The sequence below is a fragment of the Haemaphysalis longicornis genome, unplaced genomic scaffold (genome assembly GCF_048455015.1).
Source record: "Haemaphysalis longicornis isolate Haplotype H1 unplaced genomic scaffold, Haemaphysalis longicornis Haplotype H1 scaffold_12, whole genome shotgun sequence".
Taxonomy (NCBI): Eukaryota; Metazoa; Arthropoda; class Arachnida; order Ixodida; family Ixodidae; genus Haemaphysalis; species Haemaphysalis longicornis.
The window spans coordinates 20,244,219-20,265,817 of record NW_027526225.1 but is presented as its reverse complement, the minus strand read 5'-3'; the positions used below and the strand labels follow the sequence as shown (position 1 = coordinate 20,265,817).

General features: G+C 45.3%; 2 protein-coding genes across 5 annotated transcripts in view; both read right to left on the bottom strand.

Annotated features, from left to right (window-relative positions):
- Nasp (Nuclear autoantigenic sperm protein) overlaps positions 1-13,066 on the bottom strand; it is a 35,379-nt gene extending 22,313 nt beyond the window's left edge. For 2 of the 4 annotated variants that reach the window (XM_077692988.1, XM_077692989.1), the window contains exons 1-5: positions 12,852-13,065; positions 10,512-10,756; positions 6,710-6,799; positions 5,328-5,522; positions 2,833-2,984 (exon numbers count right to left, since the gene is read on the bottom strand). In XM_077692988.1, coding sequence (XP_077549114.1) covers positions 2,833-2,984; positions 5,328-5,522; positions 6,710-6,799; positions 10,512-10,756; positions 12,852-12,889 — 720 coding nt within the window. In that variant the 5' untranslated portion in view covers positions 12,890-13,065. Of the gene's footprint in view, positions 1-2,832; positions 2,985-5,327; positions 5,523-6,709; positions 6,800-10,511; positions 10,757-12,411; positions 12,673-12,851 lie in introns of those variants that run through there. The other 2 variants (XM_077692990.1, XM_077692991.1) reach the window with 2 other exon arrangements.
- Positions 13,067-14,191: 1,125 nt separating this feature from the next.
- LOC144162458 (DEP domain-containing protein 1A-like) overlaps positions 14,192-21,599 on the bottom strand; it is a 43,684-nt gene continuing 36,276 nt past the window's right edge. Inside the window, exon 12 of the mRNA XM_077692987.1 lies at positions 14,192-21,266. Within this exon, the coding sequence (XP_077549113.1) occupies positions 21,141-21,266 (126 nt within the window). The 3' untranslated portion in view covers positions 14,192-21,140. The remainder of the gene's footprint in view (positions 21,267-21,599) is intronic.

Sequence of the window (21,599 nt, the reverse complement as noted above, 5' to 3'; positions counted from 1 at the left end):
GCTTCTAGAACAAAGTTTGTAGTCTTCCACTTTCACCAAGAGGCCACAGCATCCACACCATCTGTTACCATTGACAACCAACAGATTTTTGCTAGTAAATGCTCTTCCCTTTTAGGCATTTTACTCAACTCCAACTTGAAGTATCATCATCATATTTCTAACATAAAGGGAAAAATGGCCTATGGCATGCGCATCCTCATTAAAGCAAGAGATTTACTTCACTCATTCAACACTTATAACACTACACTTATTTATTCATTCACATTTTACATACTGCATCTCATGCTGGGGAAATACATACGACACTCACCTTACACCATTACAAATAATACAAAATCGAGCTATTCGAATAACCTCATCTAGTTCGCATAGAGCGAATGCTCGTTCATTGCTTTATACAAATAATATTTTGTCTGTTTCCCCACTGGTTAGTTATAACCTCGGTATTTTTTTTTGTTGTTCAAAGTGCTTCGCAATGAGTTTCCGTGTTTCTCTCCTTTGGCCGCTAGTCTTGTTAATACTAACACCACTAGGTTTGCTTACAAGAACAATTTCATTTTACCTAAAGTAAAAACTATAGCAAACAAACAGCGCACTTCTTGGCACCATCCCTAGGGAATTCTATGCTGCCCGCCATTAAGTCTTCCGACACATTGCGCAAATTCAAAAAAGAATTAAAGTGCTACCTCATGTTCCTGCCTCAGACATAACGAAGATTGTTTCGGATACTTTGTTGTTAAGCGTTTTTCTAAGTTGATTCTGTATAGTTACTGCTACCACGTAATTTCACCTATTGACTCTGCTTTACATAATTCATGTACACATCCCTCTGTTCCATCATTTGCTGTATAATATTTAGTGTATTTTAAGTTATTCTGCATAGGAGGTCCCACTACAGACGCCAACCTTGGGACCTCCTCCTGTAAATTATAATGTATAATTTTCAGATATTAATAAAATGATTGATTGATGTGTAGTTACTCGTTCTGATTGTAAATTTTGGTATCGCATAAAATGGCTAGTTTTGCATTTATTCAGATTTATAGATTTATTTTGCAGCAGATTTCATAAAAAAACTGCCAGAGAGACAGCTGATCACAGTATACCACTGAACTGTGCACAAGTCAAAGAGTGCGATGAGGCGAAAAAAGTTACGCCCATTTCAACTTTAGGCTTGGAAAACAAGTTTTAATGGTTTCCACTTATCAAGCTCAAACTTCTCAATAAATTCTCGATCAAATTTGAATGTATTCAAAAGCAGTTTTACGGAAAAGCAAAATTTAGATCTACAATTAGGAAAAACCCCACGTCCACCAATTTTCATCATCATAACTGTGAAAAAAGTATTTTGTAATACCTGTGCTACACGAGCGTTTGGAAGGACATTTAAGTCGAATGACCTTCGAAATTTCAAATGTCATTCGAACTGAAAGAAGTTCTGTCGATCTACACGACCATTCTCAAAAGCAGTTAAAAGTTTCCACGTTCGCCCGCCATGTTTTGGTGTCGCCACGGCTGCCATGTTTCGTTCTTGGCGAAAATGTAATTTTAGAGTTAAAATGGGCAAAAAAGCAATTGTTAGAGATCAAATTGATATCTACAAGTGCGCACAAAACATGCACAAGGCAGCCAGCTTCTTTTTGTCTTTTTTTTGCACCGCCGGTGTTGAGAGTACCACGTTACCTCGTAATCGTAGAGCGAGTGATCGAGAAAGAAAACAAGTGAACAAGTGAAAAATTATGAAGATCTTGCGCTTCAAACACACAGTTTTACTCGTAAATAATTGTTTTTGTCATTACGGCTTGCAGAAACTGAGCCCGAGGGTACGACCGTTCACGTTTCAAAGGCCTTTGAGACTCTCAAAGGTCAGTTGTCATGCTCCTCTGACTCAAATGGCATTTCAGTCAAAGGCCTTTGAAAAACGTCGTGTAGCAGATCAAAAGTGTCATTGAGTCAAATGACATTCGACTCGAAGGCCTTCGAAACGCTCGTCTAAGACACTCTGTTAAATGCCCCTAGAGCACACAATTCATGCTCCAAAGGGTAGCGAGAATCTATTTAAACCAACATAAGCATTATGCCTGTTTGAGAGCAGCCAACGGCTGTACAAAAGCCAGTTGCGCTGATTTCATTCCAAAGCTTTCTACCCTGGACACTGCCTATGTAAGGTAGCCATATTACCAGTGGCAGTGTCAAATGCACCAAATTTCCCACAACAACGCTCTGATCAAGGCAAAGCAATCAGCCCTTATAAAACTTCAAAAGAACCAGAAAACAGACCATACTTGCAGTAATTTTGGAGCATTCTGCTGCCTAAACATAGTTTGCACCGCCACCTGCCCAGTCATAACGCCAAAAGTTACATTGCCTAACCTTCGTGTATCTTAAAGATGACAGTACCCGGGTATAAGTTAAGAACCGCAATAGATCATGTAGTGCATTCCCCCGCCAAAGCGTCAAAACCGTGACATCAACGCGCACGTGCGCGTTTCGAAAGGAGATCGCGCGAGTGACATTGTCTGCTTTCTTTCCCGCAGTTGGTCATCGCTGCAGTAGTTTTATAAGCAAACAAGTCAAAAGAAAAACAATAGCGGCTTGCATCACATTCAAAATACCTGCAGTAAAGCACTCTTTGCGCCACGCGGAGGCACAGCCAGCTGCGGTAATGAGGCGCGAGGGTAACGTAGCTAGTTACTAGCTAAATGGAGTGGCAACTGCCTTTTACCATACTTTCAACAAGAAGTCTGCACGGAACGTGCCAGGTATCGAACACTGAAGACCAAATCAGAACACTAGACAAGAGCAGCATTGCACAGAACTCCCGCCACCAACCTCGTCTTTCGGAGCCGACGAGCCGCTGGGACCTGCAGTGGACGTGCTGGGCTCGCTCGGAGCTGGCTCAATGTCGTCCTTGAGCGCCGGCTCGGGCTTCTCGAGGTCTTCCTCCACGTCCTCTTCCACCTCGCCGGCAGCCTTGTCGCCCGCTATCCACACAACACACACACACGTTATAATCAATTGCCACAAAAAAGAAACGTTCTTTTACTCGAACGAAAATGCGAGTTTCCTTTGTCACGCATGCAGCACATCACACTTTTGCTTCTTTAAACAAAAGTTGATTGGATATCACTAAGCCTATCTGGATTACCTTACCCAAGAAGAAAAAAATTCTCAGATCTAGCCAGTGACAGGAACAGAAATGTGAGCCAGCCAGAAAAACCACGTTTTTCTGTTTACAACAATGCATCATGCAATACACAACAGCAACCAAGTTGCTCAATGTTTGAGCTATTAGGACAACTACAGCTAACTAACGCAACACCTAGGGATATACCATATGTTTCACCAAGTGTCAGTAACAAGCTTGTTGCAAGAACTGATCACCTTGAAATGCAATGGAGACAACTTTGATATTCTCTTAAAGTAGTACTGACACGAAATTTCAAATCTCAGATCACTACATATGTAAAAAGCTTTCTTTGTATATGGAGATACCCCCTCGGAAGTTTAAACCACAACCGTTCAGTAGAACATATTTTAAAATCTATTTTAATCCTTGCGCGCACAAGGAAGCTCATCTGCGCCATCGAGCAAGCTCATGAAGTCATCTGCGCTTCGACCCAAAACGGCCGACATCAGGGCTCCTGTCACGTATCGAGGCAGCCGCGGCGCTGTTGGCACGCGCTTTTCCGCCTTGGGCTCACGTCACAGTTTTAGAACTGACGTCACGTGTGACTATGGCCAATGAGGCCGTTCTGGCACGCGTGCGGGCACCCAGACCGGTATCGGCTGTGTTGAGACGAGAACAGCAACGTCATATGCGCCTTCCTGTCTGGTGGCTGCCTCAGGGTTCGCTTCACTGAAACCTAAACTGACACGAATAAACGGAGCTCTATGTAATTATTTACACCGCGTTCAACAACCTAATGTGCCATTCGAGGATTAGTGAGCTCGCAGGCACCTATCGCGGTGAAAAAAAAACAGAACACAAAACTTTTGTGTCAGTACTCCTGTAAGTTTTGAAGTTAGATCTCTATGAAAATTAGTCACTCCCCAGCCGTTACTTCATTACTCCAGCTATTTCACCTAACCACCCATTCCGAGGATCTCTGATTACTTGGCCCAGTCACTGGCAAATCAGCAACGGAAATTTTTTCAGCCAATTTCACACAACCTCTTGCATTGCATGTAACGATCCCCACAAGTCTCATTTAAGCTTAACACAAATTGCACAGCTACATCTATATTTACTTACATTTGCATGTTGCATTTAGAAATAAGGCAAGGGCAAAGCATTTTAAAATTTGCTTTGTTGGTTCAACATAAACAATCTGAATCGCTGCCTGGTATTTGTGCTCTGGAATTGCCACATCGGTTATGTATATATTCACCTTAAACGAACGAAAGTGCTTAGAATCACCCAAGCCCTAAAATAGAACACCCAAAGGAGATACCACAAATGCTTATACTCAAATACAGACGCAGAGGCAGGCACTGTTTGGTTTTGATGGCCGTAGCTACTTGCTAAACTGACAGAATTTGGTAACCTGCTTAGGAAGGAGCTTGGAATGGGTTTACAGCTTTTTTAAGTGGTGATGGCATTTCAAAGGCATCCCCAATGAACATCACTTCTTGAAGAACCTCCTGTTTGGCTTCAAAGCCAACCATGAAGGTAGCAAGTCTAAGTAAAACACCACAGACAAACAATCAAAATTTGCATTAAAACATTACGGACAATGAAACTTAAGTGTTCAAACAAGCGTGAAAACACAAACACGCCTAATGTAGCCAACAACTATCTCACAAACGCTGAGCTTCAACAAGGAAGCAACAATTAACCTCAGCACAGCACCAAAGTTCAACACTAGGTCAGTTATACAGCTTGCAGCACTGTGCAACACAGCCAGCTGTCTTGACAGACAACTTGGGGGAAAAAAAGAAGTAGCCAGCAACAGTGTTGAAAGGAATAGAAGAAATTGGCTGAAGCATATAAGAAAGAGGTCAATGCATTCCAATGCACATCATTCAAACAAGCAGTGGAGTGCAATACTCTGACAAATGATGCTTGACAGTTGAAACAGCAGCAGCAGCAGCGCACGTAAAAAGGGGAAATGAAGCAATAACGTTAGGATTGAGTTTTCTTTGAACCATGCCAAGACGTTCGCAAGGGAGTCCAGCATTCCGCTGATCTCGATAAGAGTATCAACAAGAAACCGGGTCACGCCAAGAGGAGACGAGATTCGGAGGAAGCGAGACGTAGCCGGAGAGAGAGAGAGAGAGAGAGAGATAGAGACGGGAACAGTCAAGCCCAAAGTGTAATCTCTCACCTCCACCATCTTTCACCTTCACCTCAGTGGCAACCATCTCACCGCCACTACCACCGACAGCACCCTTCGATTCCTCCGCGTTTTCTACGACTGCCGTTTGCTCTTTCGAGGGAGACTCGGCGGCCGAGCCGCTCTGTTTGGGCTCCTCTTTCTTCTCGCTTTTTTCATCACCGCTACCTCCCTGCGGAGGTGCCCCTGCGGAAGCAATTTGGAACAATCCAGAACAATCCGGTACAATCCAGCGCAATCCGGAGGAGCAGCACAGCAAATTGTGGAGCCAGAAACTGACGCCACGTTGGGGGGCACGCAGTCACCAGCAAGGTCTGTTTCAACTTCTTCATTTTTGAAATCCTACACACAGACCATGACGAGACAATGGACGCATGTCATGCATTCGTTATTAGCATTTTTTCACCATTCCATTAACAGTGCACCAGCCTCATGGTTTCTAAAAGTGACTGCCCTCGAATAAATTCGAGGCATTCAGTGTTAACAAATCAGAAGCATGCCTGACCATTCAGACAGCCTGAAGGTCTTCGAAAGCAGTCCAGTGACTTTTTTTTCCCACTCATATTAATGCAATTTCACCTCGCGCCATTACTTTCAGTCTCAGCTTGCAAACATTCCTGTGCCGTTAATTTCTACTTTTGAACCCTCCACTCCAGAGAATATGAAGCACACCTGAAACACTTTTCATTCTGAACCGTTCAGGAAAGATAAGAATGAACCACTAAAGGTAAAAACCACACCCCTTCCGTAGACCACCACATATTGAAAGCAAATGGGAATTCTACGTTTACAAATTAACTGTTTTGATTGATTGTGGGGTTTAACGCGCCGGTGCAACGCAGGCGATGAGGCGCGCCGTAGTGGAGGGCTCCGGATTAATTTTGACCACCTGGGGATCTTTAACGTGCGCCGAAATCTCGAACACACGGGCGTTTTTGCTTTTCGCCTCCATCAGAAAAGCGGCCGCCGCGGCCGGGAATCGAACCCGCGACCTCGTGCTCAGCAGCGCAACGCCTTAGCCACTGAGCCACCGCGGCGGGTTACAACTTAACTGTGAACTAACCAATAAAGATATGTAAATGAAGCTCGGCATAATGGTACAGTCGTCTTAGTAGCCAATTTCAGTAATTTTTTCAAAGATACCTTCATTAGATAGAGCTACAGAACCATTTTACACTAACTGTGGAGACAAACACTCTTATTTCACGTGGTTCCGTCGACCTACCCCAATAAGGCTTCGCCGTAAAAAGAAAACGGCAACAATGACGTAATCTCATGCCCTCAGCACACACATCCACACATCTAGAAGCAGTGCGGCAAAGCCAGTCATGCAAGCTACCTGAAAAACTAGAGCGAAGTCCACCAGCACTCACCTGCTGCGTCACCTTCCTCCCCTTCCTGAGACTTGTCCTCCTCGCCATCGTCGTCGTCATCATCATCGTCATCCTGCTCCTCTTCAGACTCTGCCAAATAAAGTTTTTTTTCCTGTTGCTCAAAGGGACAGACAACCAACTTCTGTGCAGTGCATGCCGTCTAGCTCCTATGAAAACCAGCGTTTTATATACTGGGATAACCACAAGGAACAATTTTAATTTTGGCACTAAGCTTCCTGAAGTCTGAAAAGTGGCGCCATGTAGTGTCGAAACGTGACACTACATTACGTGCCTTGGCCACGTGACATTCAAGCCTTGCAGCTACGTTTATTCACGCACTGAAAACCATTTCGCCCAAGTACACGTATAAGTTCAGATTGTTATCTTCTCTTTGCCATTTCAAGAGCGCCGAAAAACCTTAACCGCATGCAATGAACAGCTCGGTTTCGGAAACCTCTATTGGATGTTGGTGTCGCGGATGTTTTATAACACCAAAAAAAAGAAGCTGCAATGCGTGATTGAAAAACATGCATAAAAGAATAAGAAAGCCTGAAATTCATTATTTTTTAGCTGGAAAAAAGTTTTTAAATAGTTTTTCATCTCGCATACATACAAAAGTATGTTCACGCTGATCTATGTCATGGGCACCAGCATTAGCTATGGCAGGACACATACAGCTCGTAAATCTCAAAATTCCAATTTAAAAAGTTCGAGGGCGCTATTAGCAAAACCGTTTCGGGTTAAGGTATTGTAAGGGATGCCCTTCCATTTGGATAGAGAACATATTGCTTGTATTCACTGCCGAGGCACGTATGCAGGCAACCGTGTCACTCGTTACGCCGGGCTCCGCGGGATGGCGGTACTTGTCCGTGCTACGCACATGACTGTGTTGCACGTTAACAAACTCTACCTCATCGAACGCAAAGTATTGCCTCGAGTCCAATGTGAGTGCGACTAATAACATCTCTGTTCACACCACTGTTGAGAATCGGGTGGAAACGGAGCAGACGACACACGCCGATGTTTCTTTTCTTCGGCACGCGGGCACAGTGGCCCGAGCTGCGCCATGTCTGTGGCCGTTTCCAGTGTTGCCAAGCGAAGAAATTGACAGCCAAACTTTTAAACGAATACCACTTACACTCGACAAAAATCAGTTGTCTGTCCCTTTAAACCACTAAACTGTAATAAGCAAAACAGGTTACCACAAAATTTCCAAATTTTGGGGGCGCAGTGCGCCATAGCTACGCCAGGGCTATGAGGTGTGCAGTAGTGGAGGGCTCTGGATTAATTTATACCAAACGGGGATCTTTAATGTGTGCCAAAATCTCTGCACACAGGCGTTTTTACCCTTCGCTTCCACCTATTGCAGCCAGGATTGAATCTATCGGGTTGAAGCAGGCTACTCATGGCACTGACAAATGTAGCGGTGACAGTCTGTGTCATAGTCCTAAAATGCAATGCCATCATCTATAGGGCTAGCTTCAATGGCTGGCTATGTGGCATTGTTAAGGAAGCCAACGATTCTTCCACATCACCAAAACGACTGCTCTCACAATAGAGCCACTGTGGACTTCTACACAGCATTGCCAGTTTTTCTGCGGGAAGCAAGGACTGGCGAGACAAAACAGCGACAGCCTCCAAGTGGTTCGTCAAACATGCACACAGCAGCAGCAGCTTCGCTTAGCTACTTTCACCACACACATACCCGCAGCTCACAGACGCTTTTGAAACGAACGTGAAATAAAATTACACTCCCTTTGCGAGAAAAGTACAAGCACACCGTGGCAATTTTCCTGTTCCCTTTGGATTCGCAGAGCAAGTTAAAAAGGCCACGAAGACAAAATACAACTTCGCTCAATTTGGAAGAACTAGCCTTCGGTAACTCCCTCATTAAAGCATTCCGACGGGCTAGTTGGTCTGACATGATGGAAATAAAATTTGCGCTACAAGGACGGGTCTTCCGTTTGGGTCTTCCCACTCCAAGCTGGTCAAGAGAGCCATTGCCACCCTGTGCGTCAGGAATGCCCTATCAAAATCATGCCCGCACATGATGACAGCTAGCCTGGCTCAGCAAGCTGAGCGATTACAGAGTTCCGGCTACCCCACACACCTGGTTGTGTCAGTAGCCAAAAAGGTGCTTAAAGAGGCTAAGCTGGCAGAGCGAGACACGAGGCCAGCAGGTGGCGGACGAAAGATCGCGGTGATTCCTTACGTCCACCAGCTGAGCCACAATCTCAAGCGTAACGCTCGACGTGCAGGGACGAATGTGGTTTTTTCTGGGCCCGATAAGCTTGCAAAGCTTTGTCGCCAGGTCAACGGCACTCGAAAAGAAGAGAATGGGTGCCGCACGAAGCACCAAAGTAAGTTCGTTGCCTGCACGGAGGGAGTAGTGTACTTGATTTCGTTGCCCTGCAAAAAGGTATACATCGACCAAACTCACAGACGTATTAATGATAGACTCCGTGAGCACAAAAATAATGTTAGTAGCGTGATAAGCGGGCATCTCGGCACTCATTGCCGTGACTGCAGGTGTGTTCCATTTTTTAAAAAAACAAAGGTGCTCACTGGGAGCCCCGACTCGCTTACTCGGGAGATAATGGAGGTGCGTGAAATTGTGTGCGTGGGGGATGTTCGCATTAGTGGTTCTTCAATATCACCGTTGGGCGAGAAAATCACGTTTCTTGATGGTGTCTAATCTGGTTGAGACAGCATGTGTCATGGTGAAAGTGTGCGTTTTAAATTTCTTTTTTTTATTTTTGTGGGTGATTTTAGTTGTGTATTTTAAACTTTTCTTGGTTCCACATGTCTACTTGATAGTAGCATATATGCGCGTGGAATCAACACAGTTTGTTAGTCTGCGCTGTGTGGTGTGTCCTCTTCTGTCGTCCTGTCTTTGTAGCGCAAATTTTACTCCCATTAACTCCCTAAGCTCTATTCTAGCCAGAGAAGACGTTTCTTTAACCAAAAAAACACAAGAAATATTGAAAAACTTTCAGACTTCGCACTACAGTGATGCGTTATAGGCAGGAGTGACATATTATAGGGGAGCATTAAAAACAGGCCATGGAACAAATAATGTCAGGAGTAACACTCAGGGACAGGAAATGAGCTGCCTGGATCAGAGAACAAACACGAGTAGAAGAAGATATCACAGTTCAAATAAAGAAAAAGAAATGAACTTGGGCTGGCCACGTAGTAAGACGAACCAACAACCGGTGGGCAATTAGGGTAACAGCGTGCATACCAAGAGGTGGGTCTGGAAGAAGGGGAAGGCCATTAATCCGATGGAAGGATGGAATAAAGAAATTCGAGGGTAGACTGCGGACTCCAGGACAGGAGCGTTTGGAGGTCAATGGGAGGGGGCCTTCATTTTGCAGTGGACCTTAGTAGGCTGACGATGATAATGATTAAAAACAGTCATTAGTGTGTTAGCAAAAGGTTAGAATTCAAGCGATGCAATCAAATGGAACTGCAGGCCGCTCTACAACCACCCAGTTGTGCTTTCTGGCAGCGGCTTAAATCGGCGGTCACCATTCACACAAAAACACTCTGCGACGCCATAGAGACCTCCTCCAGAAGGTGGGTAAGATGTCGCCCTTTCTTCATCCGTTTTTTTTTTTTTACATCTAGATTACATTTTTTCGATGTTTGTAATAAGTGCAGTGTCATTGCTACCGCAACAAAGCAGCCTCTTTGTTGGCCCAAACATGTATTTTGTCCTTCAGTCTTCATGGCCCCTTTAATAAGGCACTTCTCCCAGGGCCCACAGAGCAAAAGAACGAAACTGGCAGCACGCCCATACCCAGTGCGTTTCCCAGAACCCCGGTCTCCTGTCGCGCGAGCTCGAGCAGGGCCCGTCCGTAGCAGAGGTAGGCCTCGCCGCACTCCTTGGCCGTCTCGCCGTAGATCTTGCCCAGGAGCTCGCACGCCTCCTGCAGGCTGGCCACGGCCGAGGGGTAGTCCTGGACCAGGAGGTGCCTCTTGCCCTGGAGCAGCAGCATGGCCGCATCCACCGACGGCTCCGTCTTCTTGGGGGCGGCGGCATCCCTGGAAAAGAGTACCACAAATGTCACATTTTCACCACCACCCCTGAACGGTGAGCCTTCTCCTGATGATTCCTTTCACCTCACTTCTCTACAATTCAAATTTATAAAGCTTTAATAAACTCGTACCGTACGTATTTTACGGTCTTCTCTCAATGACCTTCAGTGATCCCTTTTACCTCAGTTCTCTTGAAGTCAGATCTACAAGGCTTTGATGAACTCGTACCATATTTTATGGCCTGGCAGCAGCACAGGTGGGAAGTCACGTCCCCACGACCATCATCGGCGTGCTTTCCAAGACTGCTCAATGATCTCCAACGATTCCTTTTACTTCAGCTTCTTACAATCCATATTTATAAAGCTTTGATACTATATATGCGTACCGTAATATCCAGTCTACAAGCCACACTGCCACTAGACTGCACCCCCCTTTATAAGCTGCCCCCTTTCTAATTATTTCCACTAAGTTGCTCCTTCCATACAGTTCTTGCATACGGCACAAAAATCATACCCCATTTCACTTGAGAATTGCTACTCTGTACAGATACTGCTTCATCCCCAACAATAATGATATACCAATCCTTGTGCTGTGGAGAAATAAGGTAAAGATGTCAAAGTTTTTGCTTTCTATCTCATCGTTTACACTTAGACTTTAGAAATCTTGAGTACACCGCAAAAATTTCACTGCAGTGATTCCGTTAAGGAGCTATGACTTATACGCAAGAAAGCATTGAGGTTAGTTCGTTTCAGTAACTGAGCCGGCTGCCGGTCAGCCAGTACAGAATGTCTGCGACCAATATACGTGGCTCTAGCCACAACCAAGTTTGTCCTTCCAGTAGCAAGAGTTCAGTATGAACGAGGGAAGAGCTCGGGATGAAAAAAAAATAAAAGCTCATGAGGTTACAAGACACTGGCCCATGAAGCATTGATCAGGGTTAATATACACAATACGAGCTCACCAAAAGCCCGCAGAAAATTCAGCATGCAAGCGTATCGACATAAGAAATTTAACCCGCATATTCGGCCTGAATCAAGTGAACTTGTACTCAAAAGCAAAATTCTTTTCTCCTATAGCTACAGTAGTGGGTTTCGTAGATGAACTCAGACATGCACTGCTATGCGACAAGGTACAAAATGCATCCCACGAAGTGAAAACAGGAATTACACTGCTGAACAATGCTATCACGATCAATTTGTGAAATTTGTTACAAATCACCAGACTACGTTTAAGAAAATCAAAAACGCAATGGCGGGTAAAACGCAATCCAGCACGCATGTAAACCTCCAAAAGCAAGCTTCCGAATTAAAGCTGCGAATTCAACTAATTATACGGCGGCGGTATCACACTTTGCCTGTACCGAAAAAAAGTTCTGAACGGTTCCTGGGAAATCCAAAATCACTTTTGCAACAGAAATTATACGGACGAAAAAAAAACAGCCGTAATTGCTCTGGGTCAGTTTTGAGCAGTCCAAAATAACAAGTAAAAGCCACCACAGGTTGACAGGTATCAGCAGCTGCGCGCCGCGATTTGTACAAGCCCGAGCAAAAGCTCCCTATCGTGGGTCCAACGGGATTTCTGGAAAAATATACGCTTCAAGACACTGTTTAAAACAGAATGAACAAGGCTTTCAAAGTTCGAGACGCGTGAAATTAACGCACTCTTGCATCGTGCGGGGAACGTTGACGAGGCACTTTGATTACCGAATGCAGGGCTTCCTGACAGAACCTAGCAACATATGAATGCGCGTTTGCAACCACACTGAACTTTCGTTCGTCACGGAAACAAATTTAACGGGTAAGTGAAGGAGATTCTTCGTTACGGACGAACAGAACAGTGCGAGGCCAGGCACTTTGAAAACAACTGTCTCGACAAACAAGACCGCGCGTTGACATAACGAGAATGTTTACAAGTTCCAACGCTCGAAAGCCATGCCCTCAAAGTATCAGTCACGTGAAGTTCTCTCTGCCAGATGGCTCGGTAAAAAAATAGAAACAGAAAAAAATCGAGAAAAGTTCGTCTCTTCAAACCGGCGCGAAGCAAAGCCCCGCGACTTTTCACTTCGCAGTACGAAGCGAGCCGGTCGCTTATTTGAACTCACCCTTCTGTCTTGGAAGGCGGTGACGTTGCTTCGGCCATTCTAGTGTGGGTGAGTGTCACAGCTCGCAGGGAGGAACACGGCAAGCCCAAAACAAGCACGCGCACGATTTCGCGCCTTGTTGCAGGATTGAAAATGCAGTGGCGGGGACGAAATCGCCCGTAGCCTCGCCACTACCGACAACGCAAGAAGCGCGCTAACCGAATGGCGCGCAAATCGCAACCCGACGCGCTCTTTTTGTAGTACTGGCGGCGCCAGTGTCGCATCCCTTCAGAAAGTGCCGTAATCCTCATTGTTTTTGTGTTACCGTGGTAAATTTTTGGCCCACTTGAAGGGCCTAGGCGTTGTGTGTTCCTAATTTTCGAAGATGCGCTTGTTGTTGGTAACTACTAGTGCGAATTTAGGGTGTTAACGAACTGCTTTGTAAAATCTCTACTCCGTGTATTTGCCTTCTGCGCAGATGGTAAACGTTTTCTCTGCGCCGCGTTGGCCGCGTCGGGGTCGGTTCGGTTGACCTAGAGCCACTAAATGGTGGTTCCAGGAACGGAGCGGTGAGAATAGAGAGTTTTAGCATAACGGCTCCCGTACGCTACGCTAAGGTTAGCGGGTAGCGGGACCGGACTGCGCATGCGCGCGCGGGGAGTGCGAGGAGGTTGCCCCTAAGCGGAGGGAAAGAGCGGGCATGGCGAAGGCAGGCCGCGCGGAACTAATTCACCCCACCGTGACGAATTTGCTCTCCCCAGTCGCGCCCCGCTACCCGCCGCCGTAGCGTTAGCGGACGGAGCACGCTATGCTAAAACTCTCTAATGTGCACGTGTGCAGACAGCGATCGCTCCGGCGTCAGCTGTACGCTCACGAGCTGCTTGTCGCCGCGATAAGACGCGGATATACCTACGTCTAACTTAACAACGTGACGTAACGGCAGTGGCTTGTCTCACGGTGACAAGTGACAGCTGCAATTACATAACGTGCGCGCGTTGAAATGAAGTACTACACCTAGGATGGGGAAAACTGTAGTGCATGCGGTACAGAATAGTTTAGGGGAAGCCTTCATGCTGAGATTTCTGGGAAAGGAAAATTTCATATCCCAAGAAGTTGTACAGCTACGAGAGCTGTACACCCTTCTCAGAAGCATTTCTGAGGTTAGGATGAACCTGATACACTAGCAAACCTTAGACTGTCAAATAAAGTTTGTAATGCTGGCTTAAGGGTTTGACACAACTACCTTTCAACCACAAACTACGCCTCATGCAAGTATACTTCGGCAATGCTTCATTCAGGTCGACTGCACTTTACTGCCAACGATGAAGTCACAGCATTGAACTTGTGATGTATCTAGATATTGCCACATTTTCTGAACTTCAGGCAGACATAGCGTTATACATTACCAAGCAAACTTCACTTGCTTGCAAACACAAATTTGTTAGAATCTGCTGTAATTACGACTGCTGCAAAAGGGTACAGATCACAACTACACAAACCAAGTGCTCGACCTGATATGCCATTCAACCCCCCCTTTCCCCCCTGCACTTTACATGCAGTGTCCTCCTTTTATCTCTTCCTTGAGAAAAGCACGCTGCACACTGAAAATCATCCGACAATGCTTTTATTCAAAATGTACAAATAAAGCAGGCACATCACGGATATCAGTCTGTGCGTATCAATCAATCTGTAATAAAAGCAAAGTTTGTACGCACGCATTGACTAGTGCTTTGTAATTGTTAGCATGACAACACTCAAGGTTGCCTTGTGCAAACTCAAGGATATTGCAATTAGTCAAAAGTACGAAAAGCTTTCTTTGTTCATAGCACCAAGCATTTCACCTTGCATTGATATCTATATCGTAAAAATGCCTAGAAGGATACATTATATTTGCTGCTAAAAATAAGTAGTTCATTGAGCATAGATGTATGGCACATCCAACAGATCTTACACCCGAAAGTCAGTTGACAGCCTCTGTGCTAAAGTCCAAGTAAAAACAAATGACTGATGCATGCTAAATTCCTGAGTACATTAGGGCATACATTTCGCCACACACACACACACACATAGGAGTATTCAAGATTCTTACAAAGACAAAACGAACAACACAATATGTGAGTGTTACAATGCACAAGTGTTATATTAGTGCAGCAAACTGTGGCCATATTAAAGGGACCCTGCAACACTGTTTTCAACTTTAAAAAAAATCTTAAATGCTTGCAGAGCGTAGTCAAATGGCACATCCAGTACTTAGATTAGGGGGTTACAAAGGACCTCAGCCAAACATTACTACTCTGTTCCCATCAGATAACTTAGAAACTTGCTCAAACGATTTTTCTCTCTTTCCCAATCTTGGTGTTCTTCCACCGCTGTAATTAAGTCATGACAGCAGTGTAGTGACTATTGGCCGGCTTTTCTTCAGTCGCAGCAAGCACAGTTTAAAAAGAAGGCCACAAAAGCAAAGCAAAAATGGAAGGCGTGTCGGCTCCGACGAGCAAAACACGCAGTGTCGCTCCAGCTGGCGATAAATATAGCTTTCGCAGTGCTTTCAGACATGAAGGAAAAAGTGAAAGCGGTTATCGCAAGTGTTGCAGGGTCCCTTTAAAGGGATCATGTAGATGACATAAAACCTTGTTTTATTTGAATGAATTAGCCTTTGACAACTCACTAAACTCCAATCTCACCACGAAAGATGCCGCTTTTACCAAAAAATATTTTGAACGTTGAAGAACTTCCAGATTTACCAACACATGACCAAAAACACAGTAATCCGGGTGTTAAATTAACTGTACATTAGCATTCAGCCAGCGTGATCAAACCAGACGACAGTAGCTTTTGTCGGTGGTGAAGCTTTAAAGGAGCCATGAAGACAAAATACAAGTTTGGTTCATTCGAAAGATTGTCCTTGGTATAGCAGCCGTACCACATTTAACCCAAAATTCATTTAAAGGAGCCATGAAGACGGAACACGTTTGGTTCATTTAAAAGTTGCCTAGTTAGAATCACACTGACGCCACTTTTAACATAAACTTCGCTCAAATAAGCTATATAATTGGGAAAAAAGGGAATGGCCATGCGACCCACTATCTCATTTCCCGCAACAGAACCTATGATGTCATAACAGCCTGCTCTGCGATTGGCGGGAGCCGGCAAAAGCAAACGCAAATTAGCAGGGCTTATAAGCTTGCCAAACGAGCTATTTGTGCCTAAATGTAATGCATATCCATTTTACAGCAGTAAGAATGGTGCATTAAACAACAAAAGTTACGAAAATACACGTAAGCATAGAAGTACCGATGCGCACTGCTGTTGGTACTGGACGCACTATGCTTGTTTTAGCTGCACAGCAGTCCGACACTTTGGAGTTGTCTTATACGACGCTGGCCGATTGGTGTAAGCGACGTTGCCTTACGTGACCCTGTTTGTCAAGCATACCCCATGTTTCATGAAGCGATTACTTTCCACCGCAACAAAAACAAGCCAGGTGTAAATGCGGTCAAAAACAAAGCGACGGCGGAGTGCTGAGTATGCTAGCGCCATCTGGGAGGTTTGACGGCAAGCAAGGCTGCAGAGCCGAATGGCGCAGTGGAAGTTTGTTAGTATACATGCCGTTATGACTTCATTGTTGACGTCACCAAAACACACGATTTAGCGGGAGAATGAAAATTTTAACCTAAATTGATTAATTTCTCAGTGAATATGGCATCATTTGCTGCCTCTGAAGACACTATAAAACATAAAATCTTTCGAATAAAACGAACTTGTATTTTGTGTTCATGGCTCCTTTAAATAGGCTATATAATGAGAAAAAAAAAAAACAGGTGATTCTCCTGCTTTTTTCTCCGCTAAAATTATGCCGCATTACAGAACACTCAAACTGAGGCCAATAAAATCAAATGCGCATATACCAGGGATTATAAGCTTTCAGGACGAGCTATTTGCAGAACGGTTAAAATTCAGTACATATTCTGTTTACAGCTGTAAGAATGGTGGAGGGAACAATTGCAGTTCCAAACGAACAGGTAAATATATACGCACTAAACACGGAATCACCGCCGGCTAATACTGCGGAACACCGCCGTCGTGCGAACCATTTTCAGGAGCGCTGGGTATGCCCGACTTGACATGGCAAGCGAGCATAAATGACAAAAGGGTGTACTGAAGGGCTTGTTGGTACATTTTAGCATTTAAAAGCAGCGCAGAAGACAGAACTAAGGAAGGAACCGACAACACAGGCGCTGTTCACAGGCCTGCGTCTCTTTCACATGCCTGTATCGTCTGTTCCTTTCTTAATCTGGTCTTCCGCGCTATTTTTAAACATTAAAGGCATACATGACACCACCACTTGTCATGTTATATCCAGTTTTAACAGCGGAGCTGTTGTTACTGGCCGCAAGTTCACCGTTGCAGGATAAAATACCATGAAAACGCCGAGTGCTCGTGAGCACATGCCTCACGGTGACCGCCGAGTCCCCGGCTCCCGTAGTGGCTTTAGCAAAAAAACAAACAAAAAAAATTACGCCCACCTCCCCTGCGGGAACCCTGGTGTGATGCGACGCTGAAGGGGATTCCATTGTGTGTTTCCGTTGGGTCGATTACGCGAATCGCGTGAGCAATCGTCGGGTAATGCGAGAGAGAGAGAGAGAGAGAGAGAGAGAGAGAGAGAGAGAGAGAGAGAGAGAGAGAGAGAGAGAGAGAGAGAGAGAGAGAGAGAGAGAGAGAGAGAGAGAGAGAGAGAGCGCAAGCGTAGCGCGGACGACCGTCGACTTAGACCAGCCGGAGCGCGGCCCTCCGCTTGTATGCGTAGCGCGCCCGAAGGAGAGGAGACCACGGAGAGAGAGGGTGCTGCACATGCGCACAGCGCCACCCACCGGTGGAGTGAGAGAGCGCGCCGTACTGCGCGTGCCACAGATGTTGGGGGAGAGGGCGCGCTATCCCGGCGATAGGAGAGGGGGTGAGTGGAGGAGAGACGCAGCTGTGCGGACGCGGGCGACAACGACGCAGGAAGGACAGGGCCGCCGGCAAGAGATGCTCCTCTCAGCGTCGCATCTAAAAAACAACCCTCCAGCATTGTGGACAAGCGCTAGTGCACATGTAAAAAGTAAAAAAAAAAAAAAATCTAGAAGCTGCAAAAACACCCTGCTTGGGAGAGGTCACCGCGGTCGCCGCATTCTCTAAAAGCCATTGTAGATAATAGGAGACATGGCTACGAGTGTGCCAATCCTTCCCGAGACGACTTGCCGATCTCGCCACCGCTGCCTCAAGTCAATGCCGAAGAGCTGGTGGAAATCTACAGTGCTGAGGATGAGGATGAATCCACCACTTGCCACAAAGACGACGACCTCTTCGATGCGTATGACAACGATTACAAGCACCGCAACTATGCAAATAAACAATGATACCGATACTTAACCATGTGTGCGGCAATGCTCACCTACAGCAGCTTCGCCATTAAAGTCTTGTGTGCGAGTGCAAGCTTCCCTGAATTTTTTAGTAGAATAATTACTATAATAAGCAATAAAATATGGCCGTACAAATCCAATCAGAAGTAAACAGAGCGCAAGTGCGGTTGCCAAATGTCACCGTTGCGCCACCTAGGAAAGCCGACGGTAACCAAGAGCGCTTTGGCGTGGCCCTTAGGCCAGCCTTTGTTCCAGTTCCTGTTGGTTGGCAATATTTGTACGCGACGTAGAGTTAAAACACTAACTATCCGTCTTACACACGTCCCTCTAAAACACCACTGCTGATGTTGCAAAACATGCGATGCAGCGGAAGAATTGAAACTTCGGCTTTCTTAATTTCTCAGTGAACAAAGAATCACCTGCTGCAGGACAAGAGCTAAGTGTTCAATAAACCACCAGATATTTTGAATGAAACAAATGAATGGAATATTTTGAACGAATGTTTGGTCACCGTGACCCCTTCTTTGTGGAGCTTTGAAAGCCATAATCATCCAGCAACAAAACCAATCAGGGCCACGAGTGCACCAACGGCAATGTTCCTCCACAAATAAACCACAATTACGGCATCATGTCCATTGAGGAAGCAAAAGACGCACCCAAGAATACCTTCTAAGCATTGTTGGTAGTGTCTCTTTACACATCACAGATTCTGCAGTGCCGCACGAACTTAGTGAAAGAGAGTTATGGGGTTGGGGGGAGCGGAAAACAGCACAGCAGGTCACGGGATTAGAATTTTAAATATGTCAAAATTTAAAATGGACTGCTTCTAAAGTTATGTCATTTAACAGATAAACAAAATTTCAAGGACACCTAAGAACTGCCTGTATCAAGGTGAATGCGAAAGCATTAGTGTTGAATCGCCGAACGTATACACCGTTATTGTAAAGGCTGCCATAGAAGCCTGAAGCTCTGGTGACTGCTGCGCCTCTGTGTGAGGCAGCGTGATCCTTGGCACAGTGCACGCTGAGATCACGTGTCCTCTCATAGTCGTCATCTTTTCCTTTTGCGTCATTACTTCTCTCCATCTATCACCCCTGTCAGGTGTATGCATAGGCTTAACATTAGGCAGCCTTGCGATGGTCCAAGCAACGTCAAACTCATTGTACATAAAGCAGCCGATGCTGGCTGGCAACGTTAGAGCACGAAGTCTAATGTTAGGCCTAACGTCAGGCCGGCACACACTTTCGTTCGCATCACCAGTCAAAGAGGACATTTGGGTGGAAACATACTTTGCTAGAAGCATGTGCGAATGACTAATGTAGGCCTCCGTAAGTGTCTCTAATGCACGTTTCCAAGCCAAGGGCCACAATACATTCACTAGGCTCATTTTTTGTTCAGTTAAACTCATCGAGACATGGTGGCCTTGGGGATGCGTGCTCTTCTAGTATTTTGAAGTCCCCGGGTTTGACTGCCATCCAGACCCAAATTTATGAAATTTTCTCTTCAAGTAAATTACTTTAATTTCATTCTCTTTTGCCCCGTCGGCCGTTTTGTCTGATGCCTATTGGCTACGGGGCAGATTTTTGACCACGATGATGACAGCAAATTTCCCACCTACATAGTCATCTAATGCGTTTACATTAATACTGGGTCTGCGGACCTCAATTCAGGAACCACTCCACGGAAATACTTTCGTCACTCTAAAGCTTTGCGTGTGGCCCTCAGTGTATCCTTTGCTTGCTTGTAGACATGACAGCTTCTGACACCTAAGTTATGACATCTAAGGTCACTTTTGGGCTTCACTGGCAACAGTTAAAAACCAGTCGGTAGCAAACATTTATAGGGCATTGAAGAGAGCAATAATGTCACTTGGTATAAAGCTTGGTGCATGAGGTCGGAGTCTGTAGCCTTTCACGGTTAACTTACCCACACTTTTAAAAGTGAAGACGCTAACGAAATCATAATTTTTTGTGAACACAGTTAAAAATACCAACAAATTGCCGAGCGCGCGCACGTGAGCGCGGCGGGCCTCGTGGTGACCGCCCGGCAGTTAGCAAAATCAAGAAAATGCCTAGCGCTCGTGTGTGCATGCCTCGGGACGACCGCCCAAAGTATCCTGCGCATGTTTGCCAGGCCAAGCATGCCCACTTGGGAGATTAGATGCTCAATAAATGTATTCTCTCTCTCTTGGCCAAGATTGGCCGGGGGGAAAAAAATGCAGCCGTTATCGTGGCTACACTTGCTCAGAAAGAGAAAGACAGGTCACAGCGTATGCCCCTCCAAGGTGATGTCCAATGATCATCCTTTCCAAAAAAAAGAAAAAAAGGAAGCTCACACTTATAGCAACAATGATGGAGTAAAGTTTGTTGCGGCAGCAAAGAAGAAGCAAATCAGCTGCCATCGTGGGCTTAAACTGCCGTGATGGTTGTGAAGGTTGTGTAAGGCTTCACTACCGTCAAGTCTTGCACATTAGTGTGAGCTTCCTTCATTTTTTTTACGACAAAAGTACATTCCAAAGTGCCCTCTTTCTGTCACAAAAATTTCGCACAATGTGGCAACGTCTTTTTTGTCATAGCCCCCCACAAGTGAGCGCGAGAGCAAACCACACATTGTTAACCACAAAATAGGCTACTCTTGAAACTGAGCACTGAGCTACATTGCAAACTCATGCGGTTTTGTTGCATTAGTTTGCAACGCAAAACGCAAACAGCATCTGGTGCTTTGTTCGACCCCAACCCACTGAGTAAAAGCAAAGCTCTAGGTTGCTGCTACAAGTTGAGCTACTAGGGAAACAAAATATGGCATCACTTTGACTGCATTAGAAGCAACCACGTTTTAAGAAAGTTTGGAATAGTGTATAAAAAGAACATAGCCAGTTTGAAGCATGCAAGAAAGGTATGAAGCCGAGTCAGAGCCGTAGGCTCCTCAGCAAGCCGATCACAGTAGCTCTGGAACGACTGTTTCTTTTGAAGCCCATGGCCACGTTTTCATCACACGTCTTCTTGCTGTAGATAGCTGGATAGTTACGTTGGAACTGCAAAGAAAAACAACAAAGAAAGAAAAAAAAAGATATCACCAGGTTACCAGGATGGTTAAGCAGAAATGTGGTAGAAAACCATACCAAGTAAGAATACCAACCATTCAGGGTGCCCAAATGACCTATCTATCCTATTCGAGGAATTCTGTGTTCAAGCAGCCTTAATAGGACAATACCGCATTCAGATAATGTAACTGATTGTCTTCCTCTTTTTCACGTGCTAGCCATCTCTATCTACCTCGTTTTCTTTCTTCTTTTTTTCCCCCTTTTTGTTCAATCATACACACTCTATGAAAGCTGCTTGAAGATGTGCGTTGTTTATACACAAAA